Source organism: Chrysemys picta, chromosome 5, assembly GCF_011386835.1.
Source record: "Chrysemys picta bellii isolate R12L10 chromosome 5, ASM1138683v2, whole genome shotgun sequence".
Lineage (NCBI taxonomy): Eukaryota > Metazoa > Chordata > Testudines > Emydidae > Chrysemys > Chrysemys picta.
The window spans coordinates 124,505,208-124,522,504 of record NC_088795.1 but is presented as its reverse complement, the minus strand read 5'-3'; the positions used below and the strand labels follow the sequence as shown (position 1 = coordinate 124,522,504).

The following is a 17,297-nucleotide window of genomic DNA, read 5'->3' as shown; positions in this document are numbered from 1 at the left end:
GCCTCGCGGTGAAAACGGCCCCACCCCTGAGGGACTGAGAGGAGGAGGGAGCGGAGCGCAGCGCGATGCCCGCCTCGGATTCGCGATACCCCTCTGAGGAGGCAGCACTGGGCGGAGTTCTGGGGCAGGCGCAGCGCCGTACTCCACGAGTTCTCCAGCGTACTGAGCGAGGGGCGGGGAAGACTACAATACCCAGAATGCAACGCTCGCCGGAGTACTGAGTGGCCTGCGTAGACTAAACTACCCAGCATGCAACGTTTCTCCGTTCTGCATTTCCCAGCGTGCGTTACGTCTCGCGGAAGTGGGGCAGCTCCCTTACTGAGGGCTCACCTCCTTAGGAACCCGGGGTGGGGTGACAAACTGTAGGGAACCAGAGTAACAGCCGTGTTAGTCTGTATCCGCAAAAAGAAGAACAGGAGTACTTGTGGCACCTTAGAGACTAACAAATTTATTAGAGCATAAGCTTTCGTGGACTACAGCCCACTTCTTCGGATGCATATAGAATGGAACATATATTGAGGAGATATATATACACACACATACAGAGAGCATAAACAGGTGGGAGTTGTCTTACCAACTCTGAGAGGCCAATTAATTAAGAGAAAAAAAACTTTTGAAGTGATAATCAAGTAGCCGAGTACAGACAGTTTGATAAGAAGTGTGAGAGTACTTACAAGGGGAGATAGAGTCAATGTTTGTAATGGCTCAGCCATTCCCAGTCCTTATTCAAACCGGAGTTGATTGTGTCTAGTTTGCATATCAATTCTAGCTCTGCAGTCTCTCTTTGGAGTCTGTTTTTGAAGTTTTTCTGTTGTAATATAGCCACCCGCAGGTCTGTCACTGAATGACCAGACAGGTTAAAGTGTTCTCCCACTGGTTTTTGAGTATTTTGATTCCTGATGTCAGATTTGTGTCCATTAATTCTTTTGCGTAGAGACTGTCCGGTTTGGCCAATGTACATGGCAGAGGGGCATTGCTGGCACATGATGGCATATATCACATTGGTAGATGTGCAGGTGAACGAGCCCCTGATGGTATGGCTGATGTGATTAGGTCCTATGATGATGTCACTTGTGGACACATATCTATTTAAGCTCCGATCCTCAAAGGTCTTTAGGTGCTTAATTCCCATCAAAACAAAACACCTAAATACCTTTAGTTCTGAGAACACCCAAGGTGAGAGTAGAGCAGCAACCTGAACTTTTAATCCTAGCTCACTTGGTTCCATAGCTATAAAGGCGTGAAGGACCTCTAGGCACAACTAAAGGTTTTCAGTCCTAAACGTTAAAGCTAACTTCCGTAAGATTATCAGAGATCAATGTCTTTTTTTTTTTTTTTTTTTTTTTATGTAAAGAGTGCATCTGTGTCATCATTATGTTCTTATTACGCCTCTGGCGTTTAGGGCAGTGATGGAGCGCCTCCACTCTATTCTGTTTCTGGCAAGTCTTTCAGTGGTTCCCCAGCCGTGCCCCAGGTTTTTCAGCTTGGCTTCCACAGCTCTTTGCCATGTTGTTTTCAGACAGCCTCATTTTCGCTTGTCTTCAGGTGTCCATCTTATTTCTACTCTGGTGATATTTTCATCTGAAGCACGTGGCCAATCCATGTCCAATGCCTCCTAGCAATGATGGTGCTCATATCCTGTTGGCTGCATTGTGTCAATAGATCTTGGTTTGAGATTGTTCTGGGACAAAAAATTTGGAGGATTTTTCTGAGGCAGGTTGTATGGAATGAAGACAGTTTGGACATGTCATACTCTCTCATTCCCCAGCATTCTGAACTATAAGGTAGTGTTGAAAGTACACAGCGCTGATAAATCTTGAGTTTGGTTTTGGCGTTGTATTTTGATGATTTCCAGACTGTATTTAAGCTCCTGAAGATGTTCCTGACTTTATTGATTTTGTTCCAAATGTCCTGGCTTGTTCCACCGTCCTGGCTGATGATGCTGCCCAAGTATGTGAATGTTTCTACATTGGTGAGAACATAATCCTCTATCCATACTGGTGATGGTGAGGCAATACTAAAGGTCATGATATCTGTTTTATTGCAGTTGATTTTCAGTCCAATTTGCTGGCTGAATGCATTGAGTCAAGTTGTTTTTCTTGTATATGGTGTTGGGTATGTGATAAGAGAGCGACATCATCTGCGAAGGCCAGGTCTTCAAGGGATGATAAGAGTGTCCATTTAATGCCTCTTGACATGTCTTCTGTTGTACACCACATTACCCAGTCGATGGCAATGTTGAAGAGGATTGCAGACATGACACACTGCTGACATACTCTTGTTTTGACTTCAAAACTGAGCTCCCTGTCATCAACACTGCATGTAAAGTTGAAATAGAAGCTTTTGATTACGTTGATTTTTACGGAAAGGAATTCGATATGCCCACAGAAGTTAACGAGGAACCGTCTAACAAAATGACGCGCTTATCAGTGGTAAATGGCAGACACCAACAAACACTCTCATTAGCAACAAACAAGGCCACCTACTAACAACTAAAAAGAACAAGAAATGCGCTGGACAGAGCATTTCAAAGAATTGCTGAACAGGGAGCCACCTAAAGAGGAAGCAAACATCCAGGAGGCAGAAGAAAATCTTGATATCAACACAGACATCCCAACTAAGGAAGAGATCATTCAAGCCATCATATGCTTAAAAAATGGGAACGTTCCTGGCAAGAATAACTTGAATGCAGAATTGTTCAAGGTAAATCCTAAAGTAGCAGCATTTATCCTGGCCCCTCTATTTACATCAATCTGGGAAAGGGGAAAAGTGCCAGATGAGTGGACCAATGGGGTTATAGTGAAGATACCAAAGAAAGGAACTCTCAGTGATTGTAATAACTGGCATGGTATCACACTTTTATCTGTGCCAAGCAAAGTATTGTGTAAGATCATAATCCAATGTACAGTATATCGGAAGCAATTTATAACGTTCTCAGAAAAGAGCAGTCTGGTTTTCGGAAAGGGCGTGGATGCACAGACTAGATCTTCACTCTACGAAACAAAATAGAACAGTGCTTAGAATGGCAACGGCAACTCTACATAAAATATGGTGCATCTGTGGGTATGGCTACACTTGCAGCTATGCAGCGCTGTGACTTAAACCTGTCTTCGTACAGCTGAGTAGGGAAAGCGCTGCAGTCTGTCCACACTGACAGCGCACTGTCGTGGCCACATTTGCAGCACTTGCAGCGGCATTGGGAACGGTGCATTATGGGCAGGTATCCTATAGCTATCCCACAGAGCACCTCTTCCCATTCTGGCGCCACGGGTTGTGGGAAAGATGCGGGGCATTCTGGGTCCTGTCCCAACACCCCGTGATGCATCGCTTCGCATCCCAGCAATCCCTGTGTTTCCGTCCACATTTGGCGCCATCTTTCAACGGTTTCTGTGCAGCACGATCTGTGTTCCATTTCTGTCTGCGGGAAATGGAGTCTGAACTGCTGAGGAGTATGCTGACGAGTCTCGCCAGCACATCTCGTTTGGCAGTCAAGCTATTCCTTAAGATCCAAAGTGACAGTGAGGAGTCCGATGACGATAGCGAGTCGCGTAACGCGTATGACATGAAATTGCTTGTGGCATTCACGGACATGCTCAGCACTGTGGAACGCCGCTTTTGGGCTCGGGAAACAAGCACTGAGTGGTGGGATCACATCATCATGCAAGTCTGGGATGATGAGCAGTGGCTGCAGAACTTTCGGATGAGAAAAGCCACTTTCATGGGACTGTGGGAGGAGCTTGCCCCCACCCTGCGGTGCAAGGACACGAGATTGAGAGCTGCCCTGCCGGTGGAGAAGCGGGTGGCTATTGGAAGCTGGCAACTCCAGACAGCTACCGATCGGTTGCGAACCAGTTTGGAGTGGGAAAGTCAACCGTTGGAATCGTGTTGATGCAAGTTTGCAAGGCCATTAATCGCATCCTGCTAAGAAGAACCGTGACTCTGGGTAATGTGCAGGACATTGTGGATGGCTTTGCACAAATGGGTTTCCCTAACTGCGGAGGGGCGATAGATGGGACGCATGTTCCTATTCTGGCACCACCCCACCTAGCATCTGAGTACGTTAATCGGAAGGGGTATTTCTCTATGGTTCTCCAGGCGCTTGTGGATCACCGTGGGTGTTTCATTGACATTAACGCAGGCTGGCCCGGAAAGGTGCATGATGCACGCATCTTTCGGAACACTGGCCTGTTCAGGAAGCTGCAGGCCGGGACTTTTTTCCCAGAGTGGAAGATCACAGTAGGGGAAGTCAAAATGCTCATTGTGATCCTTGGAGACCCCGCTTACCCGTTAATGCCGTGGCTCATGAAACCCTACACAGGGAGCCTTGACAGCAGCAAGGAACGGTTCAACTACAGGCTGAGCTGGTGCCGAATGACTGTGGAGTGTGCTTTTGGCCGTTTAAAGGGCTGCTGGCGATCTCTGTATGGGAAGCTGCTGGACTTGGCCGAAAACAGCATCCCCGCAGTTATATCCGCATGCTGTACCCTCCATAATATTTGTGAAGGGAAGGGTGAAAGATTCAGTCAGGCATGGACCTCCGATGTTCAACACCTGGAGGCTGAATTTGCACAGCCAGAGAGCAGGGCTATTAGAGGGGCCCAGCACGGGGCTGCAAGGATTAGGGATGCCATGAGGGAGCAATTTGAGGCTGAAAACCAGCAGTAATGTCTGGTGCCCTGCACGGGAGTGAAGTGCAGTGGATACAATGTTAGTAGGAATCTGTGTTTGCTAAGCTGATTTGCAGTGCCTGTTTCTTTCCTGGGCTAAGGTATCTTTTAAGGTATCTTTTACTTTATGCAATAATAAAGAATGTTTTCAAAGCCAAAAAATCCATTTATTGAAAAGAAACACAACTGTTTGGGAATCAGAAAGGGCAAGGGGGTGGGGTGGGGAGCGGTACAATCACAGATTTGCGTATGTCCTGTCTGAATCGCTGTGCAATGAGTACTGCACTTCAGGATGGGTATACTGCATGGTGATGGGGGTTGAGTGCAGAGGGTAAAGGTCGTAGTTCTCAGGGCTGGTTGGTGAAGATACAGATGTTGGAGGCAGCTGGTGGTGGTAAGAACCCGGATGTTGGGGAAAGTGGGTTGGAGGTGACATGAGGGCACAAGGGAAAGAGTTTTGAGACAAGGGCTGCAGGGGGGGCGGGCGCAGTAGTGCTCCGCCTGCATGGCTACTAGCGCCTGGATAGAGTCCGCTTGGCGCTCCATGATGCTTATCAGCCGCTCCGTGCTTTGCTTCCGGTGCGCTGCGTTTTCCTTGTGGATCCTGCTTTCACTCTCCCTCCACTCCTGTGCTTTTTTATTCTCTGTAAGAAATTGATGCATCACTTCGTTCAGCATGTCTTCTTTGCTTTTTCGTGGTCTCTTCTGGAGTTTTTGCAGTCTGTCAGCCGGTGATAACACGGACAGCTGAGATCTCAAGGTTGCATCTGTAAAGGCAAAATGCAACACTTAACAGAGGCAGCATTGTTTATACCAGACAGAGTCATGATTCCCCCACACTTAAGGAGGGCACACACAGTCTACACAATAGCATAATTTTCCCTTCCCAAAGAGAATGCACATAACCCACGGGAGCCCCAAAATGGTGAGTAAGGGGGACTGATTGTTTCAGGGCTGTACTGTCCTCTGGATTTCTGTGCCTTGGGGAGAGCCAAGATCTGCAGGGGGCACCTACACTGAACACTGCCCCAACATTTTCCACAGGAGTTTATCCTGGAAGATATCTCGCTGCTCAGGGTGATCTGGGAAGCAAGGGAGGGTCTTCTACTGCAATGTGGCTTCCGCCCTGGCCCATATGCAGCTTGCCTGTGTGCAGCAATGGTCCCCTCGCGGCACAGTGGCACAGACACGTTAGCCTGACTGGGACAAGGACCACAGTGGTTCTCCCAATAAACCTGCGTTGCCCACGTTCTGGATGAGACTTTCGAAGAGATTACCGAGGCCGATTACCGCGATGTGATAGACCACATCAATGCGCTATTCCGCATCTAGGCATGCATGCAGCCCTAACCCTCCTCTCCCGAAAAATTTCCTTCCGAAAATAAAAGCCACTTACCAGGAACCTGCTCTTCTGTTTGTCCTCCACCAAGTACCAGCTGTTGCGACTGGCTACCTTCCTCCTGGCTTGAGAAGAGCTCCTGGCTGCATGCCTCCAGGGATTCCGGGGTGTCTCCCTCCGCCCCAGCACCCTCACTCCTGCTTTCCTTCTCCTCCTCCTCCCCCCGCTCTGAAGTGTCCATGGTGTTGCTCGGAGTGGAGGTGGGGTCACCCCCAACTATCGCATCCAGCTCTTTGTAAAAACGGCAGGTTGCGGGGGCAGCACCAGAGCGGTGGTTTGCCTCGCGGGCTTTGTGGTAGGCATTCCACAGCTCCTTCACTTTAATCCTGCATTGGAGTGCGTCCCGGTCATGGCCCCTTTCCATCATGGCCCTTGATATCTGCCCGAAGGTATCGTAATTCCTACGGCTGGAGTGCAGCTGGGACTGGACAGCTTCCTCCCCCCAAACATTGATGAAGTCCAGCAACTCGCCATTGCTCCATGCTGGGGCTCGTTTGGCACATGGAGGCATGGTCACCTGGAAAGATTCACTGATAGCACTCCACACCTGGTTGAGCAAACAGGAAGGGGATTTTTAACATTCCTGGGGAATATAAAGGGCGGGTCTGACGGTTGGTCACCTGAGGCCAGGGCAGTAGAGTTCAAACTGATGAGCAGAGTGGCTAGAACAGGCATTGTGGGATACTGCCAAATACTTCTGGAGGCCAATCAGAGCGCATTGGGCGGCCACACTGATGCCGCAGCATAGCAGCAGCAGCGCAATACTCTTTTTTCCTCTCGGGGAGGTGGAGTACAAGCAGCGCTGTACATGCCTTGCCAGTGTGGACGGGGAGTGAGTTACAGCGCTGTGGGTGGTTTTATTGCGCTGTAACTCTCAAGTGTAGCCAAGGCCTATGTGTTAAAGGATAATTTAAAACAATTGACTTCTAAACATTTTCTCATATGTATCCACGTAATAGTTCTAGGTTTTCCATGTTTGTTACCATTGTGTTTGTATGAGAAAGTTGATACCCCACTTGAGCCATTTCCAATGACATTGTATTATCAGAATTTCTATCCGGTGGAGGATCTTGGAGCGGGGTGGCGGGGGGGGGGAGGGGGCGAATTCTCCCACCATTGAAATTATGGTCCTGTAGATTTTTATGAACCAAATGACACCTTCCTTACTGTTCTGTCACTAACTTGCACATGGAATGAGATTTTTCTTCATTAAGTTCCCAGTCTAATAGGATACAATTGCAAAACCACTATGTGTTCTTATTTCCATTCCAAGTCTCATAAATGATCTTCACTGACGTTTGTAAAGAAAAGTTGTCAACCATTATTGCCTTTGAAAAAAGGGTGAGGATATAAAAATGGGTAGCAGATATGAAGGCAAGGCGTGTGTATTGTTTTCATTTAACTTGCAGCGGGAAACTAGGCAGGCAAGGGGATGGGGAAAGTCCAAGGTAGATGCTCTGCATTGGAAAGAGAAAGTAGGTTTAGGAATAATACTTTTCTTTATTCTAATAAAGTACTTTGTTCAGTGCTAGATGAGAGCAATTTCTGTGATTGCTTACCATTATCTCATTGAAGGCTGGCTTTTTGTTGCTTTCAAATTTTTGCTATGCAAAACAATGGTTAATAGCAGCTGAAACAAAAGCATTGAAATAAAAATTTTGAACTTATTTGTAACTATTTAGCAACTTATTTTTTTGCATTTGTCCCAGCAGTCCTTTTCAAACAGAAGTGCTATCACTCTTGCTCACAGCCACATCTGCTTGTAACTTCAGGCAAACAGCAGTAGTTAAGGAATCCTTGAAGCAGATCCTTGCTGTATTAGTCATTATCTGGTAATGTGGTGTGCAGAACACGTCATTGTTATGTGGATTCATTTTCATTATAAATGTAGCTCTTCTAAGAGGTCTCTAACAATTCTATAATGATACATTTACTATGTAAAACAGTTTGGCAACCAAACCAAAAGCAAAATCTAAGGAACAATAGAGATTCAATGCTGAGTCTCTGGTGATGCTAAAATATCATAGCACTTACTATTTTCCTTGAGCGCTGTTGGATACAAATTTTCATATACAAAATACGTGTGCTGATATTTTATATTGGGTTTGCTGATTTCCAACCTGAAACGTTAGTGCAGTTGAATTAAACAAACTTTTTTGTGTAACAGATATTTACCAATACCATTTAGAATGGTACTGAGAAACTAAAAAAAACTGAGAAAGCCAGACTCTAGTGTAAATCTGGAGATAATTTCTTAATTTATACTGATATGTAAGAGAGCAAAATTTGGCTCTAAAAATGAGTACATAGAAAAATGGAGAGGTGTTATGGCATCATTTATATTGTTCTATTTTTTCTTCAGGTCCCTATTTATTTATCCTGTCTACCTCTTACTACCCGTGATACTGGTTTAGCTAGTGTAATTACTATGCATGATGCATGAAGTTGGCTTGTTTGGAGGGTTAATCTCTGGGACCCTGTTTAGAGTAAAGCCTATAGCTGGGCTAATCAAAAATAATTTTAGCTATCTCTAAGTGGTCTTTGTTCATTAGAAGTTGACTGTTTTCTGTAACACACACTAGGAGCCAGGGCACAAAATGGGAAGAGTAACTTGCTCTCTTGCCCCTTCCCTTCTGTTTCTTGGCTCTGCTTGTATCAAATTGCAGAGTAGCTCTTCCCCACCCTCCCAGTGAGGGGGATGAGAGAAGTGGCACTGCAAAAAGGTGTGGAGATGGCTTTCTAGCCTCCTGCAGTGCTGCTTACTCTGTCTTGGAGCTGAGCACTTCATGGACAAAAGGGAAGAAGCCCCTACCCCACTGACCCAGCCCCGGTCCCCAGTCCTAGCTCACTCATCAATCCATAATCACCTGGGGGCAGACGGGTCCCAGGACCACTATCCTTTGAAACTGAAAAGGATTGTGGAATTGAGAGGGTTATTACAAAAGGTATAGGTAGCATAGAATTTGGAGCGAATCAGTTGAAACATTGCACTAAAACCCCTGTAAACTGGTTATTCTAAAAGAAGTTGTTGGCTACATCATCATGAGACTAATCTACCGTCTACGGTTCTTTCTCAAATTTAAATTGAGTTGTACAATGGTATAAAATGTTTCATTTGCATGTTTGCCCAATTAATAAATACTTCAAAGTTATGGACACTTTAATATTTAACCAATGAAACAGCCTACCATTAATTGGCAGATCAAACTTACTCTAAATGTAAAGAAAACAAGTTATAAATACATTAAAAGATTAGGGCTGTACAATCCACAAACTACACACTGTTTATGAAAGTATTGTCACATTATATTTCATTACTCATTATTACCACAGCTGTCCTACACTACTCACCTAACCTTAGTACTGCCTCAAAATATGCAGAGGTCAAAATAACAAATTAAGATGATTAAATCCCTTTTTCTATTAAACAGATTTATTTATTATAATCTAGTAATTTGCCAAATTGCCATTTGTACCCATTCTGCATCACCTGCATTTTCAAAGCTCTACTGAAAGAATAGTTTGTGAAGAGTCCCTTATGTTTTGTGCAAGAATCTTTAGTGATTCTACAGCAGAACATAGACTCTCAGTCTGATACACAACTGATCTGAATCAAAGCTAATGGCAATTTGACAAATTTCTTGTGATTCATTACAAGTTAAAACCTAAATTATGATGTATTGAAATAAATCTTTCATAAACCTGTATAAGAAATATAGGTAAGAAGCACTCACTATGGATCAAAGACAAGTGAGATCATATTGCCGAATACCGATTCAATATGAAATGATATAATGAATGTGCTTTTGGTTGTTAAATTGCTGTATTTATTTTTTATTCTCATATTAGCAGGCCAAATTCTCAGTTTTTAATCAGGATATCTACCACTTTTGGTATGAGCTCTATGCTCAGTTTAGTAAAACACATTTTAGTCAAACAATGCTTTCTATGCCGTGTTAACGCCTCATTTTGGTTATACCTTGCATACAGATGGAATGATTTTAAGTGAAGTTATATTTTCTTCATATTTAGAGCAGAAATTAATGTTTTGGGTTTTTTTAGTTTGGTTTGGTTTCATACAAATACTGCATTGGTATGCATATTCTAGGGTAGTTCTGGGCATCTGTGTTAAGAAGAAAAAAAAATATCAACTCTTTTAAAATAATGGGCCTAATTAATTCCTGGTGTAATGCTATTGACTAAAGTGGAATTAGGTAGCATTTTTATTTGGGCCAGTATATTTAGCAGAGAACTTTGAGTGTTAGTTCCAAACCATGAAGACTTGCAAGGGTCTTTTAGTGAGGGGAACACCCAATGAGCTTTTTATAAAATGTTTGTTAACCCTGTGTGAAATGAATTGCAAGGAAAAGGAAAAGCACACACACAAAACAAATGATGAAAGAAGAAAAAATTAAAACTGAAAACCACCACAAATCTCAGGTATAAAAATTGTATTTATATTACAATGAAAGAATGATATAACACAATACTTTCAGTGTGTGCTACACAGCGTAGCAAGCACCATGTACGTGTGTACAAATGAATCTTTACAATATAATACATCTTAGAAGCTATGAAGCGTTCCTTTTCAGATATATATTCCAATGGCTCTGGCACAGAACGCACCCAGTACACCTCTAGAATTTCACCAGAAACAAAATCTCCACAACAGGAGGCTCTTTTTCGGTGCCTACCATGTACTTCACATGTAGTGAAATATCAGCCATTAAGACTTGTTATTGCACAGACCCTTTAAACCGCATGCATTGAATGTCACCATATTTTATACCCACATTACCTATGCAAAGTTGAAGGCTGAAGTTAGACTGCCTTCACTATGATTCACTACCAAGGTTTCTATAGGTGTACTTGGGTCACCAGGAATCTTTGTTGGGATTCATTTCTAGAATTTAGGATAATGACAGGCCCAAATGACCAAATGGTTTCTAGCAGTTCCCACTGTATACTTTCCCTTCATTTTAAGCAGTTCCATAGTACACATAACTTAGATATTTCTTTTGGAGCTATCAATTAGGAATATTGCCTTTCATTCACAAACCACATTAACACACATTCATTGTTGGTGAAATGTCTCTCATAGCTGATAATTTTACCTGTTTTATTTTATAGTGAAAGCAGCTCTCCTTTAAAAAAATAAATCTAAAGTAGCTTGATAGTCATTGCATTCAATTTTGGAAAGGCATTATCGATGGATTGAATGTTTTGACACTTTTTTTTTTTTAAACACAAGGCGCTGGCCTCTAGCAGTAAATAAATATAATGAAGAAGGATTCTCAAATTTGGTTTTTAAACATTAATAAGGTAATGTCTTCACAAAACAAGTGTATAAAATTAATATCCTTTGTTCAGTGTTTGTGCTGGCTGGGTTCGTAATTGAGAAACGTTTTATTTTGTGTATGGAAATGGCCTTTGAGGAAGAAAAAGCAGTGGTAATTACATAGATTAATAATTGATTTAACATTGATAAAAGGGTCAAATGATCACTCGTCCTACCTGTATATGCTGTTTTATACAACTGCAAAAGAACTGGGGACTGTATTCCACAGTTGAGCAAGCTTTAGTGTAGTAGACAAGAGCACACTTGTAGACCAAACTCACATGCACACAATCTCTTACCATTTTTTAAAACATTGTGATTAATTACTTTATCATTTTAACTGAAATACTAAAATAACATTGGTTTGATAGAACTTGTGGTAAGAAGAAAATAAAAACCATGTAAATATTTACCAAACAAAAAATTCTCCATTTCTCATATGTACTCTCTAGATTGTTACAAACTACCTGCTTGCAAAAAAATTAAGTTGCAGTTGATATGCTTGATCCAATACCCATTCAAGTCAGTGAGAGTCTTTTCTTTAACTTAAATATGAGTTGTACCAGGTAGAAAGTTTTACAATAAGAAATTAACATTTAGTATCTTTGTAAATACCAGACATGAACTTTAGCTCTATCATTGATTTGTTTTGTTTCGTTTTTTTGGCCCATTCCTGCATTCATCACTGTGGCAAAACTCACATTGAAGTCAGTAGGAGCTTTGCATAAGGAAATATAGTATCCAGTTCTTGCACAGATCTTAGTCTTCTAAAAAGGGAGGGGGGGGGGTAGGTTGGTTAGCCATCCATCAATTTGTGGAAACAGCTGGGAAAGGTAGGATGGAGTAGGGGACATGCATTGTCCCCCTAAATCTTGTGGGGAATCTGAAAAAAATTAATGCTACCTTAAGCTGCTTTGACATTTTCATAGCCCCACCCAGGCAGTGGTACAGAAAATACTCACAACATGACCCAAGTAGAGCTGAGGAGGTGATGAACAGTAGGCACCAGCACAAGTGTAGATCCTGGCTGGGACATGGCCTCTTGTAGATACCTTGGGACCTGCAGGTTCTGAAGGCAGAATTTCCTCCTCGTTCCATGGGTAGGAGAGCAGTCAACCTCCTCATCTCCTTATGGAACAATTTGAGAAAATTCTGCAAGGAGAACTTTATGGCAATTTCCTCCAGGCCTTGTTCCATGGGAGAGAAGCTCCAGCCTCATACTCCCACAGACCTCACAACTTTCCCCATTTAGAAAGTGCAAAAGAAAGAAACTTAGAAATGTGATATTCTCAATTTTAAAAACATTATAACACAACATGGCAGGATGATTGGATTAGGTGCAGTTACTCCAAGAAAATGATTAAATATCTCTCTCCCATCCCCCCTCCCTTTTTTGCTGTACTGTTTTGATCGCAACACTAATAATTACACACACACACGAAAAGGACAAACATCCACCTTAAAATTATTTAAAAAACAAAGCAAAACAGGAAACTATTCATCCCTAGTTGCCATGACATAAGGTAATGTCATAATTAATAACACTGCTGAATAGGGTGGAGAATAATGTTTTGGAACAGAATCACAGGAATCCATCCATCACCACAGAAATCAGAGGGAGATGGATAGAGCTGTTAGCACTTTGATATGTTTGGGCTACTGGCCTGATCCTGCACAACCTTACTCATGTAAATAGTACATCAGTTGTGCCATTGACTTCAATGGGGCTACTACTATAAGGAAGGATTTGCAGGAATGGGTCCCATGTCTGAAAGTGTCATATTACATCAGACTTTAATTAAGACAAACACTCCATGAAAATGATACCATATTTCTTTGTCTTGATAATGGTTACCATAATAATATGCAAAAGAGTAAAAACAAATAAAACCCTTTTTATTTCCATTCAGATTATTGGAGTAATTTTTATTGAAAATATAAGATCTACAAAGCCATGGATACCCAGCGTGGAAGAACTCATTAAATTAGCACATTCATCTTTAAAAGGAGAACTTCTGATCAACATAAGGTACAACAATGTTGGATTTAAAATCTCTACTCTCCTTCTGTGAGTTTCAAATCTCTTTTTATTAGGAGGTTCTGTGCAAGAGCTGCTTGTCACGAAAGGAAACACTTTACAATTCATGAATGTGTTCATTATATAATAAATGAACAGCAACAATATACTAGCCTTTTTTTCCCCTGTTAACAGTCGTGTGTTAAAGTAAACACTTAATTTTTCCAGATTTGGAAATTAGTTACATATGCACCAAAGGAGCTAGTAATTTCTGCTGCTTGTCAGCTACACACAATGAGTATATTGCTGTGTGTTTTCCCCAACAATGAGGATTTTAGTAATATGCAAAGGTGTATAACATAATACCAAAACCTGCATCACAGAAAAGGTTAATTGTTGTTTTTTATTATTCAGCTGCCAGAGTTTATAACCTTAGGCCCCTCCCTAAAGCCAAAGTACAGGTGGCCATAAATTAGGTTATGTAAATTAAAAGTATACATTTTCCTTGTTGGCAAGTTCCAAGCAGTAAGCAAGAGTGCAAACAAGGATTGTAAGCTGCCACAAAATGTATTCATATTTCTACTCTCTTGTAAAAGCCAAAGGGAGGGCACATATGTCTAATGTTGAAAGAACAACTGAATCTTTGTTTTGATCATTATGGTCAGTATGTCATGAGTTTTTTATATTTGAATATTAAAATGGTACCACAGTTAGACATCCTATAGCATTATACAATACATTTGTTTCCATACCCATTTAATATTGGTCTCACAGAGACCCTGGTTCAAAAAGCTAACAAAATGTAGATCTGTGTGCTGAAGAATCAAAGGGAGGGCCTCTATGAAGTATAATGTAATTAATGGTTATAACCCTCTCACCAAAACCTAATTTTATAATTGTACTAAAAAGACACACGGATTGGATGTGAGAGGATTTATAACTCTCAGTGCTTCATTTGTAATAAGATGGACAACTGACCATTCAAACAGAGGGTCTTGAAAGAAACAAAGCTTAGTTGCCTTTAAACAATGAAAAAGGAGACACATACATAAATGGTCACCAAGGCACAATATGACAAGGGTGAAGAGTCCCTGAGACTCTGGTTTGGGTCTGTACCATTCCCCTCCCTATACAAGTAAATGAGAACATTTAGGAAAATATAATACAAAATCTCTTACAGGAAATATAGACTACACTTGCTAAAATCACTTCTCTAGAAGTGTTTCTAGCTTTTTTTCGTTTCTTTTTTTTTTCTTTTTTTTTTTAAAAGACCTTCTTTATACAGATAATGCAAAGACTGGTCCATTTTTCTTACCCAGCAAGCCAAGCTCTAATGACTTCACTAAGCCAAAGTTGTATTAAAATACATCTTCGTAGTATTGCTACAATTTGGGTAAATATGTTCTGAACAGCTTGATGAGTACTAAATAAACTTTGCTGTTTTACAGCATACACTTTATTTTTTTGCACTTTATTTAAGAATAGAAAATGCAATTATAGCGTGCAAAAGAAGAAAAAATGATTAATTATCCTCTAGCTGAATACTGTAATTATAAGCCATGCCTTCCATAAAAATGTATTGGCAGCTATAAATAGGAAAAAAGAAACATTAGCAAACATTCCTTGTAAGGAAGGTTTAATTATCAAAATCTGGATCATTTGAGCTCTGTATTCTTTACAAAAATACCGAAATGTTTCAAAAGTCTCTTCCATAATAACAGGTTAACACTCCAGTGTTACTTTGTGCTAGCTCTGTTATCATGGTGAGAATGATTTGCTGCTGGTTGGATGCTGATTGCAAAAAGCAAAAGAAAGTTGAGATCATTCCACATGAAGTCATTATTAGAGCTGGCTTTTTTCCTCCCCATTTTGAAGTACAGTAGTGACTTGTTAATACGATCTTTTTTCTAAAGATCATCTGAGATTTGGAGATTTTTTCTGTCTGCCTCTCTCAAACACAACTAGTAAAAGAATTTATACTCTACAGCCTGTTATAAAGCATTAATAATTTTTCATGAAGAAAAAAAACAAGAAAAAAAAGTAGTTGAATTTTTATAGATTTGAATCACTAACACATCATAGATTGCATTTATTCTTCAATATTTGAAAATGGTTTCTGCAAAATCAAAATGATTTTTTTATTAAACTTCCTTATGCCATCATATGCTTCCAACAGTTTGATTTTAATACTTCTTGCATGGAATGATATGATTTTTTAAAATTTGCAGTATGGCTACATCAAGCTAGCTTTAAGTCACAACTGTACCTAACCACAGTTCTCTGCAGCAAAACCATGATTTACAATATCGAATATTGTGGTTACAGTGCAGGGAATCGTGGGTACAAAACCTCCATTTCAGAGTGCTGTGGTTGGGGTTTCCCGGAAGAGTGGCAGTTGACACCTCTGGAATTTTCTTCTATAAGTGCTTCAGTTAGATGGTCCTGAGCTGAATTGGAAACTCAGGCACTATGAGAGCCTGGCATTAAGTCTGCGGGAATGTGTATAGCCACCATCACTTGAACTGCTTTGCAAACTGTAGTGGTCTTCAACATCACTGGCACTTCCAATACTGTCCATTTCACCTGGTGTAAATTCCATTCCTTCAATGTCTACTTCTAAATGAAACACAAAAGGCAGATTTTCAGAAATGTAGAGAATACAGTCAGTTACTGTGGGCTGATATTGAACATGTTATTAAAAGCCTAATGTGAAAGTCAAACCACACTTAATTTTCCCAAATAATATTTTTAAATTCAGTGCTAGTGAAAAGTACCAGACTGACAGCCCTAGGAATTAAATCCGCTACATATTTAACCACATAACAAATACAACATGACATCAGCACTAAAGGCTTTCTCATACTGTCCTGAACCCTGGTATGGAGAGACCATCTCACAATGTGTAAAGATCATCTCTAGGGCTAAAAAAATAATAGTTTAGCTCCCAAGACAATTTAATACTAGCAGTCTCTGCTGACACTACCAACAAAGGTGACAGTTAGTGACAACTATGGTACAGCCATCTGTCCACTAAGAATTGGACTGATACCAACAACTCATTTCACACAAGCCACTGAAAATCCATCATTTGGGAACAAGTTTGAGTAACTAACAACCAACAAGGAAGGGTACCATAGAGTTGAAAGATCCATATTTTATGATTAATACTTTGAATCACACAGCCCAAACTTTTGGTGATGAATATCATCCTGGACAAAATTTTCAAGCGTTTTCAGGTCTGAATAATGTTTTACACAGAAATAAAACAGTCTATTAATCAATATAATTTAAGGGACGATATGCCCATTTTACCAATCCTTCACAAAGACAACTCTAACCATGTAATGCTAAATTTAAAAAAAACTGTCAAAAATGCATGCCATACAAATGCAATGGCAGTACAAAACTCTGAATGTATTATTACAGCTGGTCAAAAAACAGACATTTTTGCCAACATTTTCAGAAAGGTAAACTTATGAATGAAAAAATGAACTAAATTTTTTGTCTTCCAGCTTCCTTGGAAAAACTGAAAACATTTTTTCTGATTATTTCTGGTTTGGAAAAGGCTGTTTTTCAATTAAAGTTTTTTTGTTTGAAAAATCTCAACCAGCTCTGCTTATTATCCAGAGAAGGAAGAACATGGAACAACCAGGAGACAAGCAGTATTAGAGACTTAGCAATCTGAAGAAATGTCCAGGGCCAGTTCCTGGCACCAGACGAGAAAGCACGTGTCTGGGGCGGCACATTGTAAGGGGCGGCATTCCGGCCAATCTTGGGGCGGCACATTCCGGCCGCCTTACTGTGGTTTTTTTTTTTGCTTTGGCAGCCTGGTCCGCAGCTCCGGAGCCCCTGGCTGGCTCCCCGTGCTCCCCCAGT

General features: G+C 41.1%; 2 protein-coding genes and 1 long non-coding RNA gene across 5 annotated transcripts in view; 1 reads left to right on the top strand and 2 right to left on the bottom strand.

The window, feature by feature from the left end:
- The first annotated feature begins 307 nt into the window (after window positions 1-307).
- On the top strand, window positions 308-14,198 carry LOC135983791 (uncharacterized). Its single transcript, XR_010601601.1, has 2 exons — window positions 308-558; window positions 13,315-14,198. It is a non-coding gene; the product is annotated as an uncharacterized LOC135983791 (long non-coding RNA).
- Window positions 1,590-10,503, bottom strand: LOC135983790 (uncharacterized). Its single transcript, XM_065597126.1, has 2 exons — window positions 6,064-10,503; window positions 1,590-5,434 (listed from the first exon to the last, which is right to left on the bottom strand). Exons 1-2 carry the CDS (start codon window positions 6,575-6,577, stop codon window positions 4,788-4,790), a joined length of 1,161 nt encoding a protein of 386 aa, XP_065453198.1. The 5' UTR covers window positions 6,578-10,503; the 3' UTR covers window positions 1,590-4,787.
- The window catches only part of MXD4 (MAX dimerization protein 4), a 45,033-nt gene continuing 41,033 nt past the window's right edge, over window positions 13,298-17,297 (bottom strand). For all 3 annotated transcript variants that reach the window (XM_005292384.4, XM_005292385.4, XM_042855540.2), the window contains exon 6: window positions 13,298-16,037. In XM_005292384.4, coding sequence (XP_005292441.1) covers window positions 15,889-16,037 — 149 coding nt within the window. In that variant the 3' untranslated portion in view covers window positions 13,298-15,888. The remainder of the gene's footprint in view (window positions 16,038-17,297) is intronic.

Excerpts from the sequence above, each read along its gene's own strand:
- LOC135983790 (XM_065597126.1), bottom strand. The coding sequence starts at position 6,577 with ATGCCTCCATGTGCCAAACGAGCCCCAGCATGGAGCAATGGCGAGTTG. Across the intron at positions 5,435-6,063 it reads AACAGAAGAGCAGGTTCCTG|ATGCAACCTTGAGATCTCAG; the intron begins GTAAGTGGCTTT and ends TTGCCTTTACAG.